This window comes from Dermochelys coriacea, chromosome 3 (assembly GCF_009764565.3).
Source record: "Dermochelys coriacea isolate rDerCor1 chromosome 3, rDerCor1.pri.v4, whole genome shotgun sequence".
Classification (NCBI taxonomy): Eukaryota; Metazoa; Chordata; order Testudines; family Dermochelyidae; genus Dermochelys; species Dermochelys coriacea.
In genome coordinates, this window is record NC_050070.1 from 8,455,400 (window position 1) to 8,479,910 (window position 24,511).

At 44.8% G+C, this 24,511-nt stretch overlaps 1 protein-coding gene across 1 annotated transcript in view; it reads left to right on the forward strand.

Moving 5' to 3' along the window:
• MSRA (methionine sulfoxide reductase A) overlaps positions 1 to 24,245 on the forward strand; it is a 461,649-nt gene extending 437,404 nt beyond the window's left edge. The window contains exon 6 of the mRNA XM_038396785.2: positions 23,003 to 24,245. Within this exon, the coding sequence (XP_038252713.2) occupies positions 23,003 to 23,170 (168 nt within the window). The 3' untranslated portion in view covers positions 23,171 to 24,245. The remainder of the gene's footprint in view (positions 1 to 23,002) is intronic.
• The last annotated feature ends 266 nt before the right edge of the window (positions 24,246 to 24,511 follow it).

A 24,511-nucleotide genomic window follows, 5' to 3' on the forward strand; every position in this document is an offset into this window, starting at 1 on the left:
CCTGTGCCACAACAACTGTTTTTCAGTTGATTAAGAGCTAAGGCTGGCCTTAGGGGGTACCAAGCAGAGCAATTGCCCAGGACCACACGAGAGGGAGCCCTGCAAAGCTAAGTTGCTCGGGCTTCAGCTTTCTGCCCTGGGCCCCAGTGAATCTAACTCTGGCCCCTGCCCTCTGCTTTACTTTGGTAGACCCCCTGAAACCTGCTCACAGCTCCCGTAAAGGGCTCCAGATCCCTGGTTGAGAACTGCTGGTCTAGGGCATTGACACACATTGTAAATGCCGAGTTATTAAAACTAAGGCCCGTATTCCACGGTGCACACTCAGGCAAAACTGGATTGTAAGAGCTGGCCGTATGGCTATGTCTATACGAGGCTAAAAAATTTGCAGCAGGCCCAAGTCAGCTAAGATGGGCTTGCAGGACTTGGGCTCCAGGGGCTGAAAAATTGCTGTGTAGAAAACATCTGGGCTCAGCTGGAGCCCAAGCTCTGGGACCTTGTGCGGTGAGAGGATCCCAAAGCTCAGGCTCCAGCCTGAGCCAAAACATCTACACAAGCAATTTTTAACCCCAGGGCCCAAGCCCCATAAACCCGAGTCAGCTACCCTGGGCCAGCTGCGGTTGTGCCATGGGGCTTTCATCCTCATGTAGATGTACCCAAAATGTTGTACAATTGTGCTCTTCTGACAGTCTGTAACAGTCTGTGGCACAATGAAAGGGTTTGGAAGGAACTCTGCTATCAAATTCCCATTCCATTGCCAAATGTTAGGTGGGTTAATTTCACACCAATAACCTGATCTCCTCAGCTCTCATATGTGAAGCAGATTTCAACCAATGTTGTATTTGGATAAGAGTCTGCCCAAGGAAAACCCAGGATGCTACAATAAGCAGTGTTGGATTCAGTAGGTGGCAGTCTTCTCTCTGAGTCCAGTTATATCCCTTCCCCCTTAACCTTTTGTCTGTCTTGTCTGTTTGGAGTGTTAGCACTTCAGGGCAGGGATAGTCTCTTAGCTTATTTTTATACAGCACCTAGCACAATGGGGCTCTGGTTTGTGCTGAGGTCTGTAGACACAGCTGTAATACAAATAATAATAAATAAAATGTGTTTTGTAGCATTGCTAGTACAGAATGGCTGTTGCATTCTACCCCAGGAGTGGCTGCAATGATGAGGGAAGTCTTCTCTGTTTCCACAGGTCCAAATTCATCCAAAGACATAAGAGGGCACAACTCCACTGAAGTCAGTGAAGTTGGATGCACTTATGCCAGTGGGGAATTTGTCCCATAGAGACAGAGTTGGATCTCAGATACACCAGTGTAAATTCAGAACAAATCCCTTAATTGGCAATTACAGAGTGTCTCTCCTGATGTAACTGAAATCAGGATTCGGTACCTGCTCTGTAAAATGTTTTGAAACCCTTTGAGATGAAAGGTTCTATGTTAGGAGTGAAGATGCCTTAACAAATGCCTATCTTTAATCACATGGGTAGTCCCAATGAAATCAATGTGACTACTCGCGTATTAAAATTAAAGCTTAAAGTTAGGCATGTGTTTTAAGCATCTTGCTTAATGGGTCTAAGATATAATTGTCTTGGGTTCTTTCACTTCACACACTGTCGTGCTGCATTCTCCTGCAAAAATCTCAGTTTCAGTTACCTCTTTATTAGAGAGAGATGGGTTTCTGTCATCCAGTTACTGAGGGGACAACTGAATAGTTTAAGGTAAGGAATAGCAGTGTCATAATGCAGGTATCCAAGATCACATTATGACTGCTTATCATTACTAAGGAGCTTAACCAACCTGAAAGTAAACTCTTCAACAATCCAGACCTCTCCAGTCTTATCCGAGCTCTTTTTTTTCCCACCACTTGAAAGTGTACCAAAACCCTGAAGATCTGGGTAAATGAGATAGCTTCTGGGAGGGAGGCTTAAAAGTTTCGCCTCTTCTTCCCTAAAACTAGAAAGCAAAGCATCTATTTACCATGCAGTTTCTGGAACTCAGACTGAGAGAGTATATCACTGACACAGCGTTTCATGCAACATCCTTTGTTTATTCACACTGTGCTGCTTTTAAACTTCAGATGTAAACAACAAAGGCTTCTTTTTATTTCACACTATCTTATACTCACTACCTTATGAAGCCAGAAGCCAAAACACTGTAGAATTTTACTTTTCTAACACATTTTCTGCTTACTGGGTACATTATTCTAGCCATTTCTACTTTTAGTAGCTGGGATCTCTCAGTTCTCTGATTTTAAAAAATGGTCTAGCCATTTTCTGTTGACTTTTCAACACTTGGTAGAATGCAAAGTGATAATTCCTAGCTACTACTTTAAATATAATTCCAACAATTATAACTGTTTGCTATACTATATAAATATATGATTGATTTGTCATGAAGGATCCCAAAGTGCTTTAAAGCTATGAACCTGATTCTGATCTCAGTTACACTGGTAAAATTCCAGTGTAATTCCACAGACATCAGTGGAGTTACATGGCATTTAAACTGGTGTAGATGGAGGCAGAATTTGGCCCGATACATGGACAGAAATCATTTAACCCACTACTGAAACACAATCATCTCTAGTGTGAAATGCAGCTGCTGTTTGGCAGCACACAAAAATGCTCCACAATGGGTTAGGAAGTGAAGAAAAATTGTGTATCAATTTCGAGCTACATAGGGAATTTCATTAAGCAGGACATAATTAGCAGAGTTGCAACTGAACAAGGACACTAGAGCTTCACATTTGTGACAAATATTGCGGGATCCGTCTAGTGGCAACAAATGCTGAGGACCTTAGTATTACATCTCCTCTGAAATACAATGACCTATATTGTGGTCTGCATCTATCCTTGAGTAGGGGCAGCGCATAGCAGAGAGTCACAAGTCCTTCCCTGTTTTGCTCCTTGCTGGAGGGCAGGGCAGGAAGTAATCTACTACTAGTCTGTGCTAATAGCAGATTACTGCCTCCTCCATGCTGAGTCATCTATGCTGGCTAGTGCATTCTGGGGGTGGAATAAAGGCTTCATCCATTCCCCACTACATGCCCATCTGCATGAGAGAGGGGGAGTAGTGCTCCCAGATCATCTGTCCTTTCCTTTTCCCCCATACTCTCAGACTGGCGATGCACTTTGGGGCAATATTCCCTTGCTATATAGGCAGGTGGGACAAGTTTCAGACTTGTCCTTACATGGATATTAGGGGTGCATATACTCATGTTTTCATTGGCTTTGTATATAACTGCAGAAAATATGGGAAATGGGATCTTTTTCTTGCCCCTCTGCCCCCCCACACTTTTCTGCTCCACCTGAGTGGAAGAGGGGCAGGTAAAAAACCAACCCTCTTTGGAATACAATGTCCAGCACCTAACAAATAGGGGCTTAATCAGAAAAACTCTCTCCATCTTGCACAATTTCAGAAAAAAAAATGGTTTAAGCCATTTCCCAGAGTGAGGTTAGGGGAAAATATGTTGTCTTGACCACGTTAAAAAAAATCATACAGAGAAGCTCTAGTGCCTCCATACTTTGGAGCAGCGACTTTTAAGTTTGGCAGAGAAGTCACGCTGGCATGCGCCTTTTGCCATCCCCATGAAAATCTGCGGACCTTTGTTATGAGCCTCTGAAAATCTCATATGCACCTGTCAAGGTTCCTTCCCCACTCTGAACTCTAGGGTACAGATGTGGGGACCTACATGAAAACCTCCTAAGCTTATTTTTACAAGCTTAGGTTAAAACTTCCCCAAGGTACAAACTATTTTCCTTTTTCCCTTGGACTTTATTGCTGCCACCACCAAGTGTCTAACAGATATATAACTGGGAAAGAGCCCGCTTGGAAACATCTTTCTCCCCAAAATCCTCCCCAAACCCTACACCGCCTTTCCTGGGGAAGGCTTGATAAAAATCCTCATCAATTTACATAGGTAAGCACAGACCCAAACCCTTGGATCTTAAAAACAATGAAAAAAGCAATCAGGTTCTTAAAAGAAGAATTTTAATTAAAGAAAAAGTAAAAGAATCACCTCTGTAAAATCAGGATGGTAAATACCTTACAAGGTAATTAGATTCAAAACATAGAGAATCCCTCTAGGCAAAACCTTAAGTTACAAAAAAGACACAAAAACAGGAATATCCATTCGATTCAGCACAGCTTATTTTCTCAGCCATTTAAACAGACAGAATCTACCGCATATGTAGCTAAATTACTTACTAAGTTCTAAGACTCCATTCCTGTTCTGTCCCCGGCAAAAGCATCACCCAGACAGAGAGAGAGGCTTTGTTTCTCTGTCCCCCCAGCTTTTGAAAGTATCTTATCTCCACATTGGTCATTTTGGTCAGGTGCCAGCGAGGTTATCTTAGCTTCTTAACCCTTTACCAGTGAAAGGGTTTTTCCTCTGGCCAGGAAGGATTTTAAAGGTGTTTACCCTTCCCTTTATATTTATGACAGCACCTATTAGTGTTTGGCTTTAGGACAGGTCAAAAATTTGCTGGTGAAACTACAACTGCTGTGACACTCCATGGCCAGGAACTCCTTTCACCTCACCAAGAGGGGAGAGAGTGATGCATCATGAGAGGGGTAGCGGGACTAGACTGCCTGGCCCAGAAAGGAGAATGTGAGCTCAAGGCACCAACCAGCAATGCCCATGAGGCACCATTTAGAATCCAGAACATTCTGCGGAAAAGTCAACATATTCCCTGAATGGTGGGGAGACCAATTTTCCAGCGAGCTGGACTTGGCAGGCAGCTCTCCTCAGACTCTGTCATACTGAACATGCTCCAGCCCAGGGCTGAAGGGGCTTAGCAGGACTTCCCCTGAAATTGCTGCTCCCCGCAGGCAGAGACAAAGGAACTGGGACCCAGGAGACTCTCTTGATGCTCTCATAAGAATATAAGAGCTGCCGTGCTGGGTCAGAGCATACACCATCTTGCCAGTATCCTGTCTCCACAGCTTCACGGGAAGTGTACAGAACAGGGCAATTAGGTAGTGATCCACCCTGGTCTTCCACTCCCAGCTTCTGGTAGTCAGCGCTTTAGGGTCACCCTGAGCATGGGGGTTGCATCCCTGCTGGTACCAAGGCTGAGGAGGAGGAGCCCTGACTGGAATCCTGGAGGATGGAAGGAAGACTGGAGAGTGGGCTCATCCAAATGAGGAAGGAGGCCCCAGTGGGAAGGAGCCCCAGTGGGAAGGGGACCTGGAAACCAAGCCTACCCCAGTGAGAAAGGGAGGCCCAGGGCTGGGGGGTGGAGTGGCACGGGGGCTGGAGAGAGGATCCTGCAGCGGAAGCTCCTGCCCCATGGGACTGGGCCCGGCTCTTCACTCCAAGCATTGTAACCCTGCATGCTAGATCATAGCGCCACTCGGCTTTGGCATTTCTGCCGTTCTATCTCCATCTACTGAGGAGAGGGCACACCAAAGCCAATTGGCAACTGTGACCACGTGAGCCAGCCTTGCAATGCCCCTAGTGAAACTTCACGAGTGTAGAACTAGCGTCAGATCACAATCAGGTCCTGTAAGTGTGTTATAAACTTTAATAAATCTATCCTCTCAACCCCCCCTGCGAGAGAAGTCAATATTATCATCCCCGTCTTACTGATGAAGAAACTGATACACAGAGAGGTTATGTGAATTACCTACGGTCACATAGTAAATGAGAGGTCAGGTCTCAGATGTGAGCAACTAGCAACCACTGGCTTCTTTGTCTCTAGACCTCGCTGACTTTCATTTCAGGAACATTAGTGTAATGGAAGAGTGATCTGCAAAGAGCAGTCTGCTGCTTAAAACCACTGAATAGATTTTAGTTTTAGATTGCTAAAAGTCAGAACTGGCCATATCTTTTCTTAGCCAACATAAATTATCCATGCAGGATGTACAGTAAAAGGCTGTTTGGCTGGGTTAAAGTTGGCTAGACAAACAGAAATTTTATCTCTCTCGATGGCTCCTTCAACACCTAATTAGTTCCCAGACATTGGTCGAGCAAAATATCTTTTATCTTTGCTAATGTTATCATTGCATATCTCCTAACTGCCCCTAGTGTCATCCCTCTTGTTCATCCACCTTCCCTCAAGGAGAAGGCAGGATGGAGTATTTAGAAAACTGTTCTGGGGGTCAAACCAATAAAGACTGGGTCAGATTCTGTTTTGCTACCCCAGTCTACATCAGCAGTAACAGCACAAAAGGCAGTGGACTTACTCCAGAATTATATTAGTGTTATTGAGACCAGAATATGGCTCCCTGTTCTGGGCATTTTTATAGGATCAGTGTGCCACTGACAACAGGCAGACTGTCCTTCACAGCCAGTGCCGGACATGCATTATAAGGCAGCACAAGGTAGAACAAATGATTGTTGCTTTTCTCCCAGTGCTATGCTGTGCAGTCTGTCTGGTATATACATTCTGTCAGTTCAGTCTGATCTCACAGGGTGGATTGTTGCTGGCAGACCTGGAGAAGCATGTTTGGAGATACAGTACTAGCAAGTATCCCAGTTACTAGACTAACTGCACTTCTGATCTCTCCGAGAGCACCCCCTCTAGCTCTCAAACATCTAGCCGCCACCTCAGGTGGAATCTCACGATTCTCCCACTCTCAGACCAGGCCTTAGGTTGCAATCCCCTTTTTTACCTCAGCTGGTCTGCCTTATGTCCAGACTGTGCAATTCTGATCCCTTTGGATCAATTGCAGAGGTAATCCGTGAGAAAGCCTTTTTTAACACTTGAGTAGTCTTTTGATCTCCAGGCTACCCACTTTGCAAAATAAGGCTTGCAGCTTGTTAGAGATTAGAGACAGGATTCCTGAAGCTAACATCGCTTGCCCCATTTTCTTTAGCGTGTCTGCTGGGGTGTCCTTATCTAGATCTATTGCGTTGCTTTCCTGATTGCTCTTCCCACAGCTCCCAATGAAGTTTGAGCAATACAGTCCTACAGGGAGTTCCAATAGCTCATTATGCTATAACTTTCCCTTGCTGATCATGTGATAGACAATGTTCATAAAATTATTACATATCAGCTCCATATCTGTCAAAGCAAGGATCAAAGTCAGTCATAAGATCAGCGGGACAAATTTTGCCCTCAGAGATACATGTGTGAACTCTGCTGGATTTGGCCCAGTATAATTAAATATTACCAGCTCCGTCTGTCCTGCCCACGCTGGCAGGAGGCACACTGCAAAGTAGGATAGGAGAATGTACGGCTTGTCTGGAAGGATGAATTATATAGCTGTTTATCTAAGTCCTGATTAGCTAACTAATCTTCACAACACCCCTGTGAGGTAGGTCAGTATTATTATTCCGATTGTATAGAAGGGTAAACAGACAAAGAATTGAAGTGACTTGTCTAAGCCAGCTGGTGATTCAGCATGAGAGCTGGGGTTAGAATTCTGCAGTTTCTAGCCATCACTTCCGTGTTTCAATTTGCAGGTTCATGCTGCCCTCTAAGTATGTCAGGGACAACTGCATGACCTGCCTTTCATCAATCCATAGACTCCAAGGCCAGAAGGTTAAAGAAGTATGGGCTGGATGAATGGACTATAAGGTGGATAGAAAGCTGGCTAGATCATCGGGCTCAATGGATAGTGATCAATGGCTCCATGTCTAGATGGCAGCCGGTATCAAGAGGAGTGCCCCAAAGGTCGGTCCTGGGGTTGGTTTTGTTCAATATCTTCATTAATGATCTGGAGGATGGTGTGGATTGCACCCTCAGCAAGTTTGGGAGAAGTGATAGATGTGCTGGAGGGGAGGGATAGGATATAGAGGGACCTAGGCAAATTGAAGGATTGTGCCAAAATAAGTCTGATGAGGTTCAACAAGGACAAGTGCAGCGTCCTGCACTTAGGATGGAAGAATCCCATGCACCACTACAGACTAGGGACCGAGTGGCTAGGCAGCAGCTCTGCAGAAAAGGACCTAGGGATTACAGTGGACGAGAAGCTGGATATGAGTCAACTGTGTGCCCTTGTTGCCACGAAGGCTAACGGCATTTTGGGCTGTATAAATAGGAGCATTGCCAGCAGATTGTGGGACGTGATCATTCCCCTCTATTCGGCATTGGTGAGACCTCATCTGGAGTATTGTGTCCAGTTTTGGGCCCCACACTACAAGAAGGAAAAATTGGAAAGCGTCCAGCAGAGGGTAACAAAAATGATTAGGGGGCTGGAGCACATGACTTATGAGGAGAGGCTGAGGGATCTGGGATTATTTAGTCTGCAGAAGAGAAGAATGAGGGGGGATTTGATAGCTGCTTTCAACTACCTGAAAGGGGGTTCCAAAGAGGATGGATCTAGACTCTTCTCAGTGGTAGCAGATGACAGAACAAGGAGCAATGGTCTCAAGTTGCAGTGGGGGAGGTTTAGGTTGGATATTTGGAAAAACTTTTTCACTAGGAGGGTGGTGAAACACTGGAATGGGTTACCTAGGGAGGTGGTGGAATCTCCTTCCTTAGAAGTTTTTAAGGTCAGGCTTGACAAAGCCCTGTCTGGGATGATTTAGTTGGGGATTGGTCCTGCTTTGAGCAGGGGGTTGGACTAGATGACTTCCTGAGGTCCCTTCCAACCCTGAGATTCTATGATTCTATGATTCTAAGGTACCATTGGGAATATCTAGTCTGACCTCCTGTATAACACAGGCCAGAGAACTTTCCAAGATGAAGTCACCCATATTATTTTGAGTGCAGATTTCACTGAGTTTTCAGCCCCTTCTGCAGCAACACAGAGAGTTCTTCGATTAGTGTCCCTGTGTGTGCTCGACTTCAGGTGCATCTGCATCTTTGATCGGAGATTTTTGGTAGCAGTGCCCATTTGGATCGCCCATTCACCCCACACATCCTTGTTCCCCACACTAAAGCTATAGGGGACCACACAGGCAAACTGCCCTCAGTTCCTTCTCTCAACCACCTTCGACCTGACCCAGAGTCTACAACTGTGCCTGTTCTCTACTTCATGTCTTTCTGTGAACTCCGTTGGGGTTCAATTAGAGATAATAACAGCTTTTCACACGCACACACACGGGGGTTTTCACTCTCACTTAGTGATGGTAAGATTCCTAAGAGGTTTTTCAAAATCTCTACCACAGATCAAAGACCCTGCTTCTAGCTGGGATCTGAACCGAGTTCTTAATTCTTATGAAGCATCCCTTTGAGCCACTAGCTACATGTTCTCTGTTAGATCTACAAATGAAGACAGCCTTCTTGGTAGCTATAACTTCTGCCCAAAGCGTTGGAGAACTGGGGGCTTTGATAGCGGACTCCTCGTTTACTGTATTTACCAGAGAGAGAGTCTCTCTGCAGGCCTGTCCAAGATTTTTCCTAAGATATCCTTGGAATTTCATAGTCATCAAACCATTCATCCAAAACCACATTGCATTAGTCAAAAAGCCATGTTCCATACCCTGGATGTCAGGAGAGCATTAGCTTTTCACCTAGACAGGGCCAAACCTTTTAGAAGATCTCCAAGACTATTTGAATCCATTAGGAAAGAAACAAGGGTTTGGTTACTTTGAAACAGAGGTTATCAAAGTACATCTATGGATCTATTAAGATCTGCTGCAACTGAACTCAGCTTCAACCCCCTTTAAAAGTGATAGCACGTTCCACTAGAGCATTTTTTTCTTCTATAGCCTGGCTTACAGGTGTATCAATTGCAGACCTCTGTAGAGTGGCAACATTGGCCTCAGGGCATACCTTTTGTAATCGTTATGTCTTGGTGCCAGCTGAAAGATCAGATGTGGCTTTGAGCAATGCAGTTGTCTCTTCCGTATTGGACTCTGCGCCAAAACTGTCATCTCCTTAGGGCAAGGGCGGGCAAACTTTTTGGCCTGAGGACCGCATCGGGTTTTGGAAATTGTATGAGGGGCCGGTTAGGAGAGCAGGGCATGGTCCGGAACCCACCCCCTGTATCCACCATCCCCCGCTTCTGGCCCCTGGACTCCTGCCTCATCCAAACTCCCCTGCTCCCTGACGACTCCCCTGGGACCCCCACCCCTGACTGCCCCCCACCACCCCATCCAACCCCTCCTCTCCTTCCTGACTGCTCCCCCCCGGGACCCCTGCCCTATCCAACCACCCCTTCCTCCTGTCCCCTGACTGCCCCCTGCCGCCCCATCCAACCCCTCCTCTCATTCCTGACTGCCCCCCTTGGACTCCTGCCCCATCCAACCACCCCTTCTCCCTGACCGCCCCCGAACCCCTGTCCCTGACTGCCCCCCTGGGACCCCTGCCCCCATTCAACCCCCCTGTTCCCTGTCCTCTAACCGCCCTACCCCTATCCACACTCCCACCCCTTGACCACCACCCTGAACTCCCCTGCCCTCTATCCAATCCCCCTTTTCCCCCGCTCCCTGCCCCCTTACCGCGCTGTCTGGAGCACCAGTGGCTGGCGACGCTACAGGCGCATTGGTCAGCTGGAGCCAGCCATGCACCACACAGCACAGAGCACCATCTCAGGCCAGGCTCTGCAGCTGCGCTGCCCACAGGAGCTCGCTGCCCAGAGCATTGCGCTGGCAGCACAGTGAGCTGCGACTGAGGGGGAAGGAGAACAGTGGGGGAGGGACCAGGGGCTAGCCTCCCGGGCCAGGAGCTCAGGGGCGGGCAGGAGGGTCCCACAGGCCGGATGTGGCCCACGGGCCATAGTTTGCCCACCTTTGCCTTAGGGGGTAATACTTGGGAGTCACCTGAAATGAAACACCCATAGGGACACTGTTTGAAGTGTTTTTTGAAGTTGCTTTTTTTTCCACCAAATGCATCCGATGAGGTGAGCTGTAGCTCACGAAAGTTTATGCTCTAATAAATGTGTTAGTCTCTAAGGTGCCACAAGTACTCCTTTTCTTTTTGAGAATACAGACTAACCCGGCTGCTACTCTGAAACCTGTTTGAAGAAGAAGCAGTGTTACTCAAAAGAATAAATGGACACAAATCAGACGTCAAGAATTATAACATTCAAAAACCAGTCGGAGAACACTTCAACCTCCCTGGTCACTCAATTTCAGACCAAGAAGTTGCAATTCTTCAACAAAAAAACCTTCAAAAACAGACTCCAACAAGAAACTGCAGAATTGGAATTAATTTGCAAACTGGACACCATTAAATTAGGCTTGAATGAAGACTGGAAGTGGATGGGTCATTACACAGTAAAAACTATTTCCCCATGCTAATTCCCCTCCCCCCCACTGTTACTCACACCTTCTTGTCAACTGTTTGTAATGAGCCATGTTGATTATCACTACAAAAGAGTTTTTTTTCCTCCTGCTGATAATAGCCCACCTTAATTAATTGGTCTCGTTACAGTTGGTATGGCAACACCCATTTTTTCATGTTCTCTGTGTATATATATCTTCCTACTGTATTTTCCACTGCATGCATGCAATGAAGTGGATTTTAGCCCATGAAAGCTTATGCCCAAATAAATTTGTTAGTCTCTAAGGTGCCACAAGTACTCCTCAGTTTTTTTGCTGATACAGACTAACCTGTAGGCCAAATGGGAACTGCTATCAAAAATCTCCAATCAAAGGCACAGGGCACAGGTTCACCTGAAGTCGAGAACCCAAAGGGACAGACTTCTCGAAGAAACTTCAGTTACAGCACAAGGTGAATAACCTCTCCATCTCTGACAATAACCCAATGGGAAAAGCCAACGAAGTATTTTACCATCAATAAGCAAGATGGAAAAGGCAAGGCCCTAAACCAGCAGTCAGAATCTTGATATGTAACGAGAATAATAGTATAACACCTCACATCACTGAAGCAGACTATCCAGTTATAGGCAGCACACAGGCAACTGTTCCAAATGTATTGTAATACAGATTGCCTTGACTTACTGCAGTATTATATCTAAATGATGCCTTAGCTGCCGAAAGGAGGAAATAAAGCCATTGCTTCTTAACTGTACATGTTTTATGACTCATGTTAATCACGTAAACTTCCTCAGGTTCTAAGTGGGGAAGAGCATTGCCTGTTGGTTACAGCATGAGAACGGTTGTCTGGTTTTCTGAGATCTGTTCCCAGCTCCACCAATGACTAATGTATGCCAATTGTATCAAATGGGAGCAATAACACTATAATCAGGTAGCCAGCCTGTATGTGTACTCTCTTAGTGACGAGAATCAGAAATGCCCAACTGTTTGTCATAGGCCCAGTGCATGAAGCACACAAAGCCCTGGCTGGGAGGATTTAGTGCTGGTGCTGGTGCTGCTTTAAGCAGGGGGTTGGACTAGATGACCTCCTGAGGTCTCTTCCAACCCTGATCTTCTAAGATTCTATGATTCTATGCTACTAATGGCAATTCTCCTTTAGCTCTCCATGCAGGGGCTTGTGCTTTGGAACTGAAAGACCCGAGTTCTGCTGTTGATATGGAGTTTTAAGTAACCCTGGCATACAAAAAGGTGTACCTTGAAGTTCCTAAACAGCCACTGGTTTGCTGGAACACTCAGAAGAGCATTGTGAGGTTTCATTCCTTAGCCCTGGTCTACACTATGAACTTATGTTGGTATAACTACGTCACTCGGGGGTGTGGAAAATCCACACCCCTGAGCGATGCAGTTATACAACCGAACCCCTGGTGTAGACAGCGCTGTGTTGACAGAAGGGCTTCTAGCTACTGCCTCTTGGGGAAGTGGAGTACCTACATTCTCCCATCAGCATAGGTAGTGTCTTTACTAAGCACTACAGCAGCTGCAGGGCTCTAAGTGTAAACAAGCCCTTCGTGTTTTACATCAAGGATAAACAGTGCTATAGAAGTACAAGGTATTCTCTGAGTAAAGATATTTCTCAGTATTTTCAACAGCAGTAAGACAAAGGCCTAGAGCCTGCTCTATCAGAAATGGTTTAGATTAACTCATCAAAACACAAAAGATAGATTCATACAGTGCCCTGAGCACATACAGTACGTCTGCTTTTAATGTGTGCACTGAATCATATGCACACTGATGCCATTTTTATTAAAAGCCACAAAATGCTTGAAACCAATTAATTCTCTGCTGACTTTATTAATGCCTCTGCTCGGAAAATGAAAAGGCTTTAATAGAATCATTTTTAAAGCTTTTTGTTGACACATTTTTAAAGTGGCCTCAACCTCTAAACTTCCATTTATTTAACCAAGATATAGCCACCAGGCTTATTACAGATGTTGGCAGGATCCTGCCTCATTCCTTTCATATGGTTTAAAATTATTTTGAGGGTATGAGGTGATAATACTTTTCACTTAAACATAGTATTTCATCTATACTTCTCAAAGCACTTTCCAAAAATTAAGCACTCCCATCCAAACATAAACAAGCACCTTTAATTTGTTGTGCTGATGCAGAAATGTCAAATGATTAAATATTTTGACAGCATTTGGCTAAATAAAATCATCTGGCTACAAGAATCATAGAATCATAGGACTGGAAGGGACCTCGAGAGGTCATCTAGTCCAGTCCCCTGCACTCATGGCAGGACTAATTATCTAGACCACTGCTTCTAAAGCTATCTGATGTGGGGGACCGGCAATTTTTTTTCCCAATGTGCGCGCAGACCAGTAGCCAATGGCTCACGGACCACCACTTTGAGTAGCACTGCTCTAGACCATCCCTGGCAGGTGTTTGTCTGACCCGTTCTTAAAAATCTTCTGTGATGGAGATTCCACAATCTCCCTAGGCAATTTATTCCAGTACTTAACTACCCTGACAGGAAGTTTTTCCTAATGTCCAACCTAAACCGTCCTTGCTGCAATTTAACCCTTTGCTTCTTGTCCGATCCTCAGAGGTTAAGAAGAACTTTTTTTCTCTCTCATCCTTGAAACAACCTTTTCTGTACTTGAGAGGTGAAGCCACCATGTTAATTGTGCGCATATTGTCAGTTGAGAGGGCAGTAGCAAATCAAAGTGTAGCAATGTTGCATACTATATAGTTATTACTGAAAACTACAGTTTGGGAGTAACTGTAGAACTACCCTCTGTTTTGGTTGGCTTAGCTCATTCAATGTCACTGCACTGTACATTCAAACTGATAAGGACTGTTGATCATACCACTCAGAATAACTGGACTCTGAATAGGGACACTACTTCTGAATCTTTGTCCAGAGGGACAAATTGGTGTGGTGTGTCATTTGCATGCCATTATGTTGTGCACCCATATTGTAAGGCCAAGGCAACAAGCTATAAGGCAAGTTCATAACCCACTGATGTCCTTGTGTAGGCTCTGTACGTTACTTGGATGCCCCTTAATTTCCTGCAAGCTGGAAAAGTCAGAGCTTACAACACTATCAGAGGATTGCATAGTGCTGTTGGAATTTAGTTCTTGATACAAATGGGATTATAGGAACTCCTCCACAAGCAGTAGCAGTAGCAGTAGGACCCTGGAAAGGTAAACAAAAAGGAGGAGAAAAATCAAAAAGAACTGCAAATATAAAACAAAGGGAAAGTGTTCACCGAAACCAGAGGCACCTGGAGTTTTGTCATGGCCTTCAGATGGGAGCCTTTCCCTAGTTCATTATAACAAATACCAGTATTGCCACAGCTCTTGCAGTCTTCACACGAGAAAGGTAAAGTGTAATGGCCACATGTGTAGTCTGTCACAACAGGGAGGAATGGCCTCCCGGAGTGCAGCAATACAAGAGCTTTCGGAGAAAGGCAGGCTGTGTTTCCGCTATCAGCCTGCCTCAGAATCAAGCTGAAGAGGTCTCCATAAGAGCCTGGCTGGCAGAGGCTGCTGAGGAGATGCACTGAATCAGTGCAACCCTTGGCTGCTCCACTATGTCCCCTCCCTGGCCACCATCACCCACTTTTGAGGTGGCACTAGCCAGCATAGGGGTATTTGGATCCAGGCTTTAGTTTGGACCTTTCTCCAATAGAATCTGCTAGTGACCCTGGGGTATATGGGTGGATTCATAGATTATAAGTCTGGAAAAAAACAATGTGATCACCTTGTCAGACCTACTGCATAACACATAGGCACTAGGACTTGCTTGAATTAGTTTCTGTTTGAACTAGAACAGGGATTGGCAACCTTTGGCACGCAGCCCATCAGAGAAATCCGCTGGTGGGCCAGGATGGTTTGTTTACCTGCAGCATCTGCAGGTTTGGCCGATCACAGCTCCCATTGGCCATGGTTCGCCGTTCCAGGCCAATGGGGGCTGCAGGAAGCGGCGGCCGTACGTCCCTCGGCCTGCGTCGCTTCCCACAGCCCCCATTGGCCTGGAACGGTGAACTGCGGCCAGTGGGAGCCGCGATCAGCCGAACCTGCAGACGCTGCAGGTAAACAAACCGGCCCGGCCCGCCAGGGGCTTTCCCTGACGGGCCGTGTGCCAAGGTTGCCTATCCGTGAACTAGAGCATATCTCTTAGATGAACATCAAATCTTGATTTTATAATGTTCAGTGATGGAGAGTCCATCACAGTCCTTTGTAAGTTGTTTCAGTTGTTAATAATTACCCCGGCTGGTAAAAATGTGTACCCTCATTTCTAGTCTAAACCTGTCCAGTTTCACTTTCAGCCACTGGGTCTTTTTACATCTTTGTCAGCTAGATAGAAGAGCCTTGTATTATCAAATTTCTATTCCCCGTGTAAGTACTTATAGAATGAGTGCAAGTCACCCATTAACTTTCTCTTTGTCAGGCTAAATAGATTGAGGTTCTTGCGTCTTTCACTCTAAGGCATGTTTTCCAATCCTCTGATCGTTCTCATGGTTCTTCTCTGAACCCTCTGCAGCTTTCCAACATCCTTCTTTAATTGTGGCCACCAGAACTGGACACAGTATTCCAATAGCAGTCATATCAGTGCCAAATACATAGGTACTTTAACGTCTCTACTCCTACTTGATATTTCCCTGTTACCACATTCAAGGATCTCATTACCCCTTTTGGCCACAGTGTCCCTCTAGGAGCCTGTTAGAGCAGAATCTTGATCGGACTATAGCTGTACTGGGTGCACTGAAGTTAGTAGAACTCCACTGATTTACACCAGCTAAAGATCTGGCTCCAGGAGCCCACACATCTTTCCTTGTGACGTTGCTGTTTCTGTACCAACACTGTATGTCTTAGGGAAATGTTTGCACAGTTTGAAAGCAAACCATTTAAGGTAAAGTTTGGCAGGGTGCAGAAATATAAAATGTTTCATATTTCTGACAACAGTGCCGGTATCTTTCACTAATGACCGAAGTTGCCATGTAATGAGTGATCCTCGGTTTCTGCATTATTCCATTTTTAATAGCCTGTTAGTAATTTTAAAAAGGAAAAATGATGCTCATGCCCTCTTGTGGTAGGATATTGAACAGGATGGATTTTTCTAATGGACAAAATCAGGAGATTGATGGAAACGTCCCAGATAGAAATCTGCTACAAGAATAGTTACATACAGCCCTGGTATATCCATTGACTGAGACAGGAAGTAATGCAGTACCACGTACATTTACAGTGCTAGATGAATTAATAATCATGATGATGATCAATGTTTCTGCCAGGCTTTCTGGAGTGGAGACAGTTTTAAAAGTTCTTTCTTCGGAACACCTTAGTGCAAGAAACTAAACAAAACGATGCTTTCTAAAGTGCATTGTGCTTGAGTCCTCGGCTGTGTGCCGCGGACTCTGTGAGTTACTCATTGCAGGCTCTGTGGGGAAATATACATTCAGCTTTCTCTACTGTTCACTCACAATTCTGACAGATTTGTTTTTCTGCTTCCCCAGAGAGTACCTGTTTTCCGTGTTTGAAATGTTCTTGCCTAGGAAAGCACAGTTGAGATGCAGCATCCAGTTCCCAGTGAGAACTTGCCTTTTAGTCCTCCAGTATTCCAACGTACGTTGACTGAAGCAAAAGGCAATGATGGAACTTGCCCAGGACCTCACTTTGAGTTAGCAGGTTAGCTAGGATTATCCTCCAGGATCCTCCTAATTCCCCTGTATTTAGATTAGAATTGGGAATTAGGATTCCTGAGTTCTAGAGCCAGGTCTGCCACTGACTTTTTCTGGGATCTCAGGCATGTTACTCTGTCTAACCTGACTCTGTATCTCATTTTACCATCTGTAAAATGAGTATGGTAGTAATATACCCATGCACATACAAAATTGCCAGTATTTCATCCAGCCTAGTATCTTGTCTCTGACAGTAGCCAGGGCAAGTTGCTTCAGAGGTAAGAGCTAGAAACCCTGCAGTGGGTAATTATAGCATAACTTTTCTCCAGGGAAAATTTCCTCCCAACCCCACTAGATAGATGTTGGCTCATGCCTGGAGCAGGAGGGGTCCAAAACTCTCTGTTCTATTTTGAACCTTTACTATTATAACTCTAGGGGTAAACAATGAGGTGGCAAAATTGCAGAGGGTACAAAATGGTAGTTAAGTCCAAAGCAGACTGCACAGAGTTACAAAGTGATCTCACAAAACTTGGTGATTGGGCAACAAAATGGCAGATGAAATTCAGTGTTGATGAATGCAAAGTAATGCACATTGGAAAACAAAAAGAAAAGGAGTACTTGTGGCACCTTAGAGACTAACAAATTTATTAGAGCATAAGCTTTCGTGAGCTACAGCTCACTTCATCGGATGCATTTGGTGGAAAAAACAGAGGAGAGATTTATATACACACACACAGAGAACATGAAACAAAGGGTTTATCATACACACTGTAAGGAGAGTGATCACTTAAGATAAGCCATCACCAGCAGCAGGGGGGGGGGAAGGAGGAAAACCTTTCATGGTGACAAGCAGGTAGGCTAATTCCAGCAGTTAACAAGAATATCAGAGGTAAATTTGTTAGTCTCTAAGGTGCCACAAGTACTCCTTTTCTTTTTAAGAATATCAGAGGAACAGTGGGGGGTGGGGTGGGAGGGAGAAATACCATGGGGAAATAGTTTTACTTTGTGTAAAAAGAAAAGGAGTACTTGTGGCACCTTAGTTTGGCCAATGTACATGGCAGAGGGGCATTGCTGGCACATGATGGCATATATCACATTGGTAGATGCGCAGGTGAATGAGCCTCTGATAGTGTGGCTGATGTGATTAGGCCTGTCATTTGCTCCAACCCCTCAGACAGAGACAAACACCTACAAGATCTCTATCATGCATTCCTACAACTACAATACCCACCTGCTGAAGTGAAGAAACAGATTGACAGAGCCAGAAGAGTACCCAGAAGTCACCTACTACAGGACAGGCCCAACAAAGAAAACAACAGAACGCCACTAGCCATCACCTTCAGCCCCCAACTAAAACCTCTCCAACGCATCATCAAGGATCTACAACCTATCCTGAAGGACGAGCCATCGCTTTCTCAGATCTTGGGAGACAGACCAGTCCTTGCTTACAGACAGCCCCCCAATCTGAAGCAAATACTCACCAGCAACCACACACCACACAACAGAACCACTAACCCAGGAACCTATCCTTGCAACAAAGCCCGTTGCCAACTCTGTCCACATATCTATTCAGGGGATACCATCATAGGGCCTAATCACATCAGCCACACCATCAGAGGCTCGTTCACCTGTGCATCTACCAATGTGATATATGCCATCATGTGCCAGCAATGCCCCTCTGCCATGTTCATTGGCCAAACTGGACAGTCTCTACGTAAAAGAATGAATGGACACAAATCAGACGTCAAGAATTATAACATTCAAAAACCAGTTGGAGAACACTTCAATCTCTCTGGTCACTCGATCACAGACCTAAGAGTGGCTATACTTCAACAAAAAAGCTTCAAAAACAGACTCCAACGAGAGACTGCTGAATTGGAATTAATTTGCAAACTGGATACAATTAACTTAGGCTTGAATAGAGACTGGGAATGGATGAGTCATTACACAAAGTAAAACTATTTCCCCATGTTTCAGAGTAGCAGCCGTGTTAGTCTGTATTCGCAAAAAGAAAAGGAGTACTTGTGGCACCTTAGAGACTAACAAATTTATTAGAGCATAAGCTTTCGTGAGCTACAGCTCACTTCATCGGATGCATCCGATGAAGTGAGCTGTAGCTCACGAAAGCTTATGCTCTAATAAATTTGTTAGTCTCTAAGGTGCCACAAGTACTCCTTTTCTATTTCCCCATGGTATTTCTCCCTCCCACCCCACCCCCCACTGTTCCTCTGATATTCTTGTTAACTGCTGGAATTAGCCTACCTGCTTGTCACCATGAAAGGTTTTCCTCCTTTCCCCCCCCTGCTGCTGGTGATGGCTTATCTTAAGTGATCACTCTCCTTACAGTGTGTATGATAAACCCATTGTTTCATGTTCTCTGTGTGTGTGTATATAAATCTCTCCTCTGTTTTTTCCACCAAATGCATCCGATGAAGTGAGCTGTAGCTCACGAAAGCTTATGCTCTAATAAATTTGTTAGTCTCTAAGGTGCCACAAGTACTCCTTTTCTTTTTGCGAATACAGACTAACACGGCTGCTACTCTGAAACATTGGAAAACATAATCCCAACTATACGTATAAAATGATGGGGTCTAAATTAACTAATTAAGAGATCTTGGAGTCATTGTGGCTAGTTCTCTGAAAACATCCACTCAATGTGCAGCGGCAGTGAAAAAAGCTAACAGAATGTTGGGAATCATTAGGAAAGGGATAGATAATAAGACAGAAAATATCATATTGCATTTATATAAACCCATGGTACGCCCACATCTTGAATACTGCATGAAGATGTGGTTGCCCCATCTCAAAAAAGATATATTGGACTTGGAAAAGATACAGAAAAGGGGGGGGAATGGTTAGGAGTGTGGAACAGCTTCCATATGAGGAGAGATTTATAAGACCAGGACTTTTCAACTTGGAAAAGAGATACCTAAGGGGGACATGATAGAGATCTATAAAATCATGACTGGTGTGGAGAAAGTAGATAAGGAAGTGTTATTTACTCTTTCTTATAACACAAGAAGTAGGGGTCACCAAATGAAATTAATAGGCAGCAGGTTTAAAACAGGCAAAAGGAAGTATTTCTTCACATAACGCACAGTTGTGGAACTCTATGGCAGAGGATGTTGTGAAGGCCAAGACTATAACAGGGTTCAAAAAAGAGCTAAAGTTCATAGAGGATAGGTCCACCAATGGATGCAAAACCATGCTCCGAAATGTCCCTAGCCTCTGTTTGCCAAAAGCTGGGAATGAGCGACAGGGGATAAATCACTTGATGATTACCTGTTCTGTTCATTCCCTCTGAAGCATCTGGCTTGGGCCTCTGTTGGATGACAGGATATTGGGCTAGATGGACCATTGATCTGACCCAGTATGGCCGTTCTTATGTTCTTATCTTTCTAAAGGGCCAGTCCTTTTATTGAACCCTGCTGAGGCCTTGGCCTTAGTGCTATCTTTGAAAAAGAATTTCCTTTTATCAGTTTTGTTGTCAGTGTTGTGAGGCTTAGTACATGTTTGTCTGGTAAGATAAGTGCTTGGCCATACATTGTTCTGGGGCTTGATTCTGCTGTCACACTTGTCTTATACTGATGTAACTCCATTTGCCTCCACAAAGTTACTCCTGTACTATACCAGTTTAAGGTCCTTATCCTGCACCAGTAAAGTCAATTGGAGCTTTGCTATTGACTTCAATGAGCATACAATAAAGCCCTGAATTGGAGAATTGGATCCAAAGTGTCAGCACTTGTCGATTTGCTTAGAAAAGAAAAGAAAAATGTGATAGTTAAAACTTCATGGCAGCTTAATATTAAAAAGAAAAACTTTCAGCTTTTAGGAGCCTTTGAGGGATTTCACATTCATTTGGGGGCTCAGTCCTGAAGAATTCCAAGTCTAATTTAAAATATCCACCCCTACACCCACCTCCCTGATCTGCAAACTGTGCACCATTGCCATTGGCCTGGGCTTTGGCAAATCTTCTTGTCCAGATGTACATAATTTGCCTTGAAATATCTTTCTGATCCTAATGGAATTATGTGCCTTGGGAGAAGAAACTCCAGAGGCTCTGTGAATGGAACTCAAATGTGGCTCTTAACTTTTTTTAGAGCGTGGTCTTCAAATCTCTGGGGGGCCATCTCTGTATTTTCCAACTTAGTCAAAGTAATTGTCTTAATGGCCATTTTGTTCGCCAGCGAACAATACCTGGGAGTTAACGGTGTTATCCAGAATAGTGCCACATCTTCAGGTATTTCCACCTTTAAGAGGTTTCCAAATGTATTTTCAGCCACCTTCAGATTTTTATATCAATAGAGAACAGTGACTTCTTTGGCTCAGGTTTCGAGACTCAATCCTGAAAGGCACAGTTCATTCACTGAGGTGCTGGGTGCACATTGCTCCTATTGACTGCGTGTGGACTCTAGTCAAGTTTGGCACCTGCGAATTAAGACACTCCATATCAGTGACCACTTGTTTACAAAACGGTGCCAGACTGTTTCAGTGCCTCAACTCTCCCTGCTGTAAAATAGGGATAATGATGCTTGATTACCTTTTGTAAAATGCTTTGAAATAGACACATTTTTGTCAGTTTATTGAAAATCAGTGCTATCTTACAGTACTGCAACCCTAAAATTCCTCCTTTCCTGCAAGAACTTTCAACCCCTGTGGGGTGAATTTATTTGAATGACTGTACATTCTTATAGAGATGCTCCTTTTCAGCAGGACAGATGGTACGTTAAGACACCAGAGGTGAAATCCAGGTCTCATTGAAGTCAGTAGCAAAATTCCTCTTGACTTCAGTGAGGCTAGGGTGAGAGCCTTGCGACACAATGGGACCCAATTACAGGTTTGGGTCGGGTGTGAAAACAACCTGAATGCATCCGATGAAGTGAGCTGTAGCTTATGCTCAAATACATTTGTTAGTCGCTAAGGTGCCACAAGTCCTCCTTTTCTTTTTGCGACCTGGCACTCACTCTCAGGATCAGATAGTCTCTGATCAGCTGGGCTCAGCGGCGACTGTGCCCAGCCAGCGGCTGCCACCAGACGGCACTGTGTGTGCTGCAGAGTGAGTGTGCCGATGAGTCGCAGCGCCGCTCACTCCACCGCACATGCAGCACGGCGGGGTGGCAGCAGAGGCAAGGCAGCCAGCCATCGCTGCAACAACTCCACTGGCAGGAGGCGGCCGGAGATGGCTCGTCGACATGGGGAGCACGAAGCCTCCACTACGCAGAGGCCAAGGATTGAGACTCTGTCAGTGGCGCTGACACAGATTCAGGAGGAGCGGTCCGGGGGAACTGGTGCACAGGTGCTGGGTTGGACCAGGGAATAGCCAGCCGGCCGGCCCAAGCTTGGGCAGTAATTAGCCTCAGCAGCAGAAACAAAGTAAAGAAAATGGTGTCTGGAATGGTGGCTAGACCATGGCAACCCAACCCAACCCAAAGAGATTTGACTACAAGTGTCCGGTTTGGGTCAGGTCTGAGAACAACCTGACATGCCAGGGCTCGGGTCGGCTTCAGATTGGCTGTGTTCTAGTTGGGGTTCAGGTTGGACTTTGAAATTAGCCCCGAGCAGACTTCTAGCCAGGATTTCACCCCAGGTCTGTAGCTCCACCTTAAGGAATTCATTGTCAAGAGAACTAATCAGAGCTCACAGGCATCTCTACGTGGTGCAACAGTGTGCACTAGGGGGATTTCTAAAGCACACAAATATGTTGCATATCAATCGGTGTAGGGGAGGGTACCAGAGCCCAGGCTCCAGCCTAGGACCGAACATCTACACGTCAATTAAACAGACCCATAGCCCAAGCCCCATGAGTCAGCTGACCTGGGCCAGTTGCAGGTGTGTATTTGGAGCATAGGCATACCCTAAGATTCATAGGTGCTCCTCCCTCCCCTCCCCAAAAAATTAATAAACAAGAACATCCCATTCAAAATGTAACTAGTTAGAAGTAAGCTAAAACACGCACACTGCTCAGTGCACAGACACACTCTGATGCCTGAAGTGACTGCTGCCCAAATAATATAAAAGCACAGATGAAGCAGGATGTCTTTCTAATCTACATGGTAAAATCAAAGCTGTTCTGTGACTGTTGTACAAGTGACTGTAAAAATCTAGGGCATCTCTTGAATAAGATTTCCTAATGTTGGTTTATCATCAGGTTTATTTCTCACACAGACGCAAACAAACCTCTAATGGAATTCTGTACCATGTCTTGACAGGTATTGACAGAGAGTGGTTTTGACACAATCACAACAGAAATCCGTGAGGCTCCGGAGTTTTATTACGCTGAAGATTACCATCAACAGTATCTAAGCAAGAACCTCCGTGGCTATTGTGGATTTGGGGGTACTGGGGTATCCTGTCCTGTTAGTAGTATTAAAAAATAATCTATGCACACACTACTGCACCAACATTGTATTATGTTTTTGCTAGAAACATAAAGTAAAGCAACTTGATGTGTTAATTGATGATTACTCCCTGGGAAATACTTCGCCAAAAAATTAAAAATTCTTTGCACAATATTTTACAGTTCTGCAAAATTCTGCATATTTTAGTTGTCAAAAGAACACAATATAATCATGCTAGTTCCAATTATTTTGGTAATTTATTTCAAAATACCTGTCAGCAAGTATGTCTGTAACAATACAGACAACAAAAAGATTCAGGAAATGTTTTTTGACAAATAGATTCCTTACTAGGCATATTAATAAAGAACTTGATGTATCTTTGTTGTCAGTTATATTCTGGTTTAGTGAAATTATATATTTAATTTAAAAAGAGTCATTATACAAATGACTGTTATGTTACACAAATTATTGTAACCACCTGGCCTAAGTTGGCGCTAGCATCCTTAGGGACAGTTTTGTGTCTGTCTGTCTGTCATGTCTTGTCCAAGTTCAAGCTTCTATGTGTATTGTAAGGTTTTTGGGTCACACCACTGGAGCAGGAGGGGGTTAGGGAGCTAGCAGAGTTTAGTTGTAGAGTAGTGGGTGGTTAGCATGGGGAAGGGGAGACCTAGGGTAGAATGTGTGTGTACGTGCGGGGTTTGTGTTTGTGTGGGTTGGGTCATGTACATAGTTTGCCAGCCAACACTCCTTCATCTCCAGAGGTAGTATGCAGGCCCCCATGCCAGGTGCAGGCGGGAGTGCTGGGGGGATGTGGTGACAACTGGGAGCGAAGGAGGGCAGATTCAGGCTGGCAGGGAATATAAGAGGGAGGGCAGCACCACTAGTGTCAGATGCATGCGGAGTGGAGTTTAAGTGAAGAATGCTCATGTGCGTGTGAAGACAAACACACTCTATCCTCGGTCTCCCTTCCCCATGCTAACCACCCACTGTACTACAACTAAACTCCACTAGTTCACTAACCCCCTCCTGCTACAATAGTATGACCCAAAAACCTTACAATACACATAGAAGACGTTATGTGTGTACATAACTAATACATTTTAAACAAGCAAAACTGGAAAAAGGAAGCATTTTGGTGGAAATCACAAATTCTGTGTGACAAAAATAAAATTGTGCGGAGAACATTAATTCTGCCCAAATTCTGCATTGCTCAGTGGCACAGAATTCCAACAGGAGTATGTGACGTTCCCCTGTGGTGTTATCTGGACCAGTGATCTGCTAGGCCTCTCCAGTCCTTGACTCTGGGAGCCAGCCTTACCCTGCTCTGCTGTGAGAATCCACACTCCTGGGTTGTTCACGCACAGCCTCTAACATGTAAGC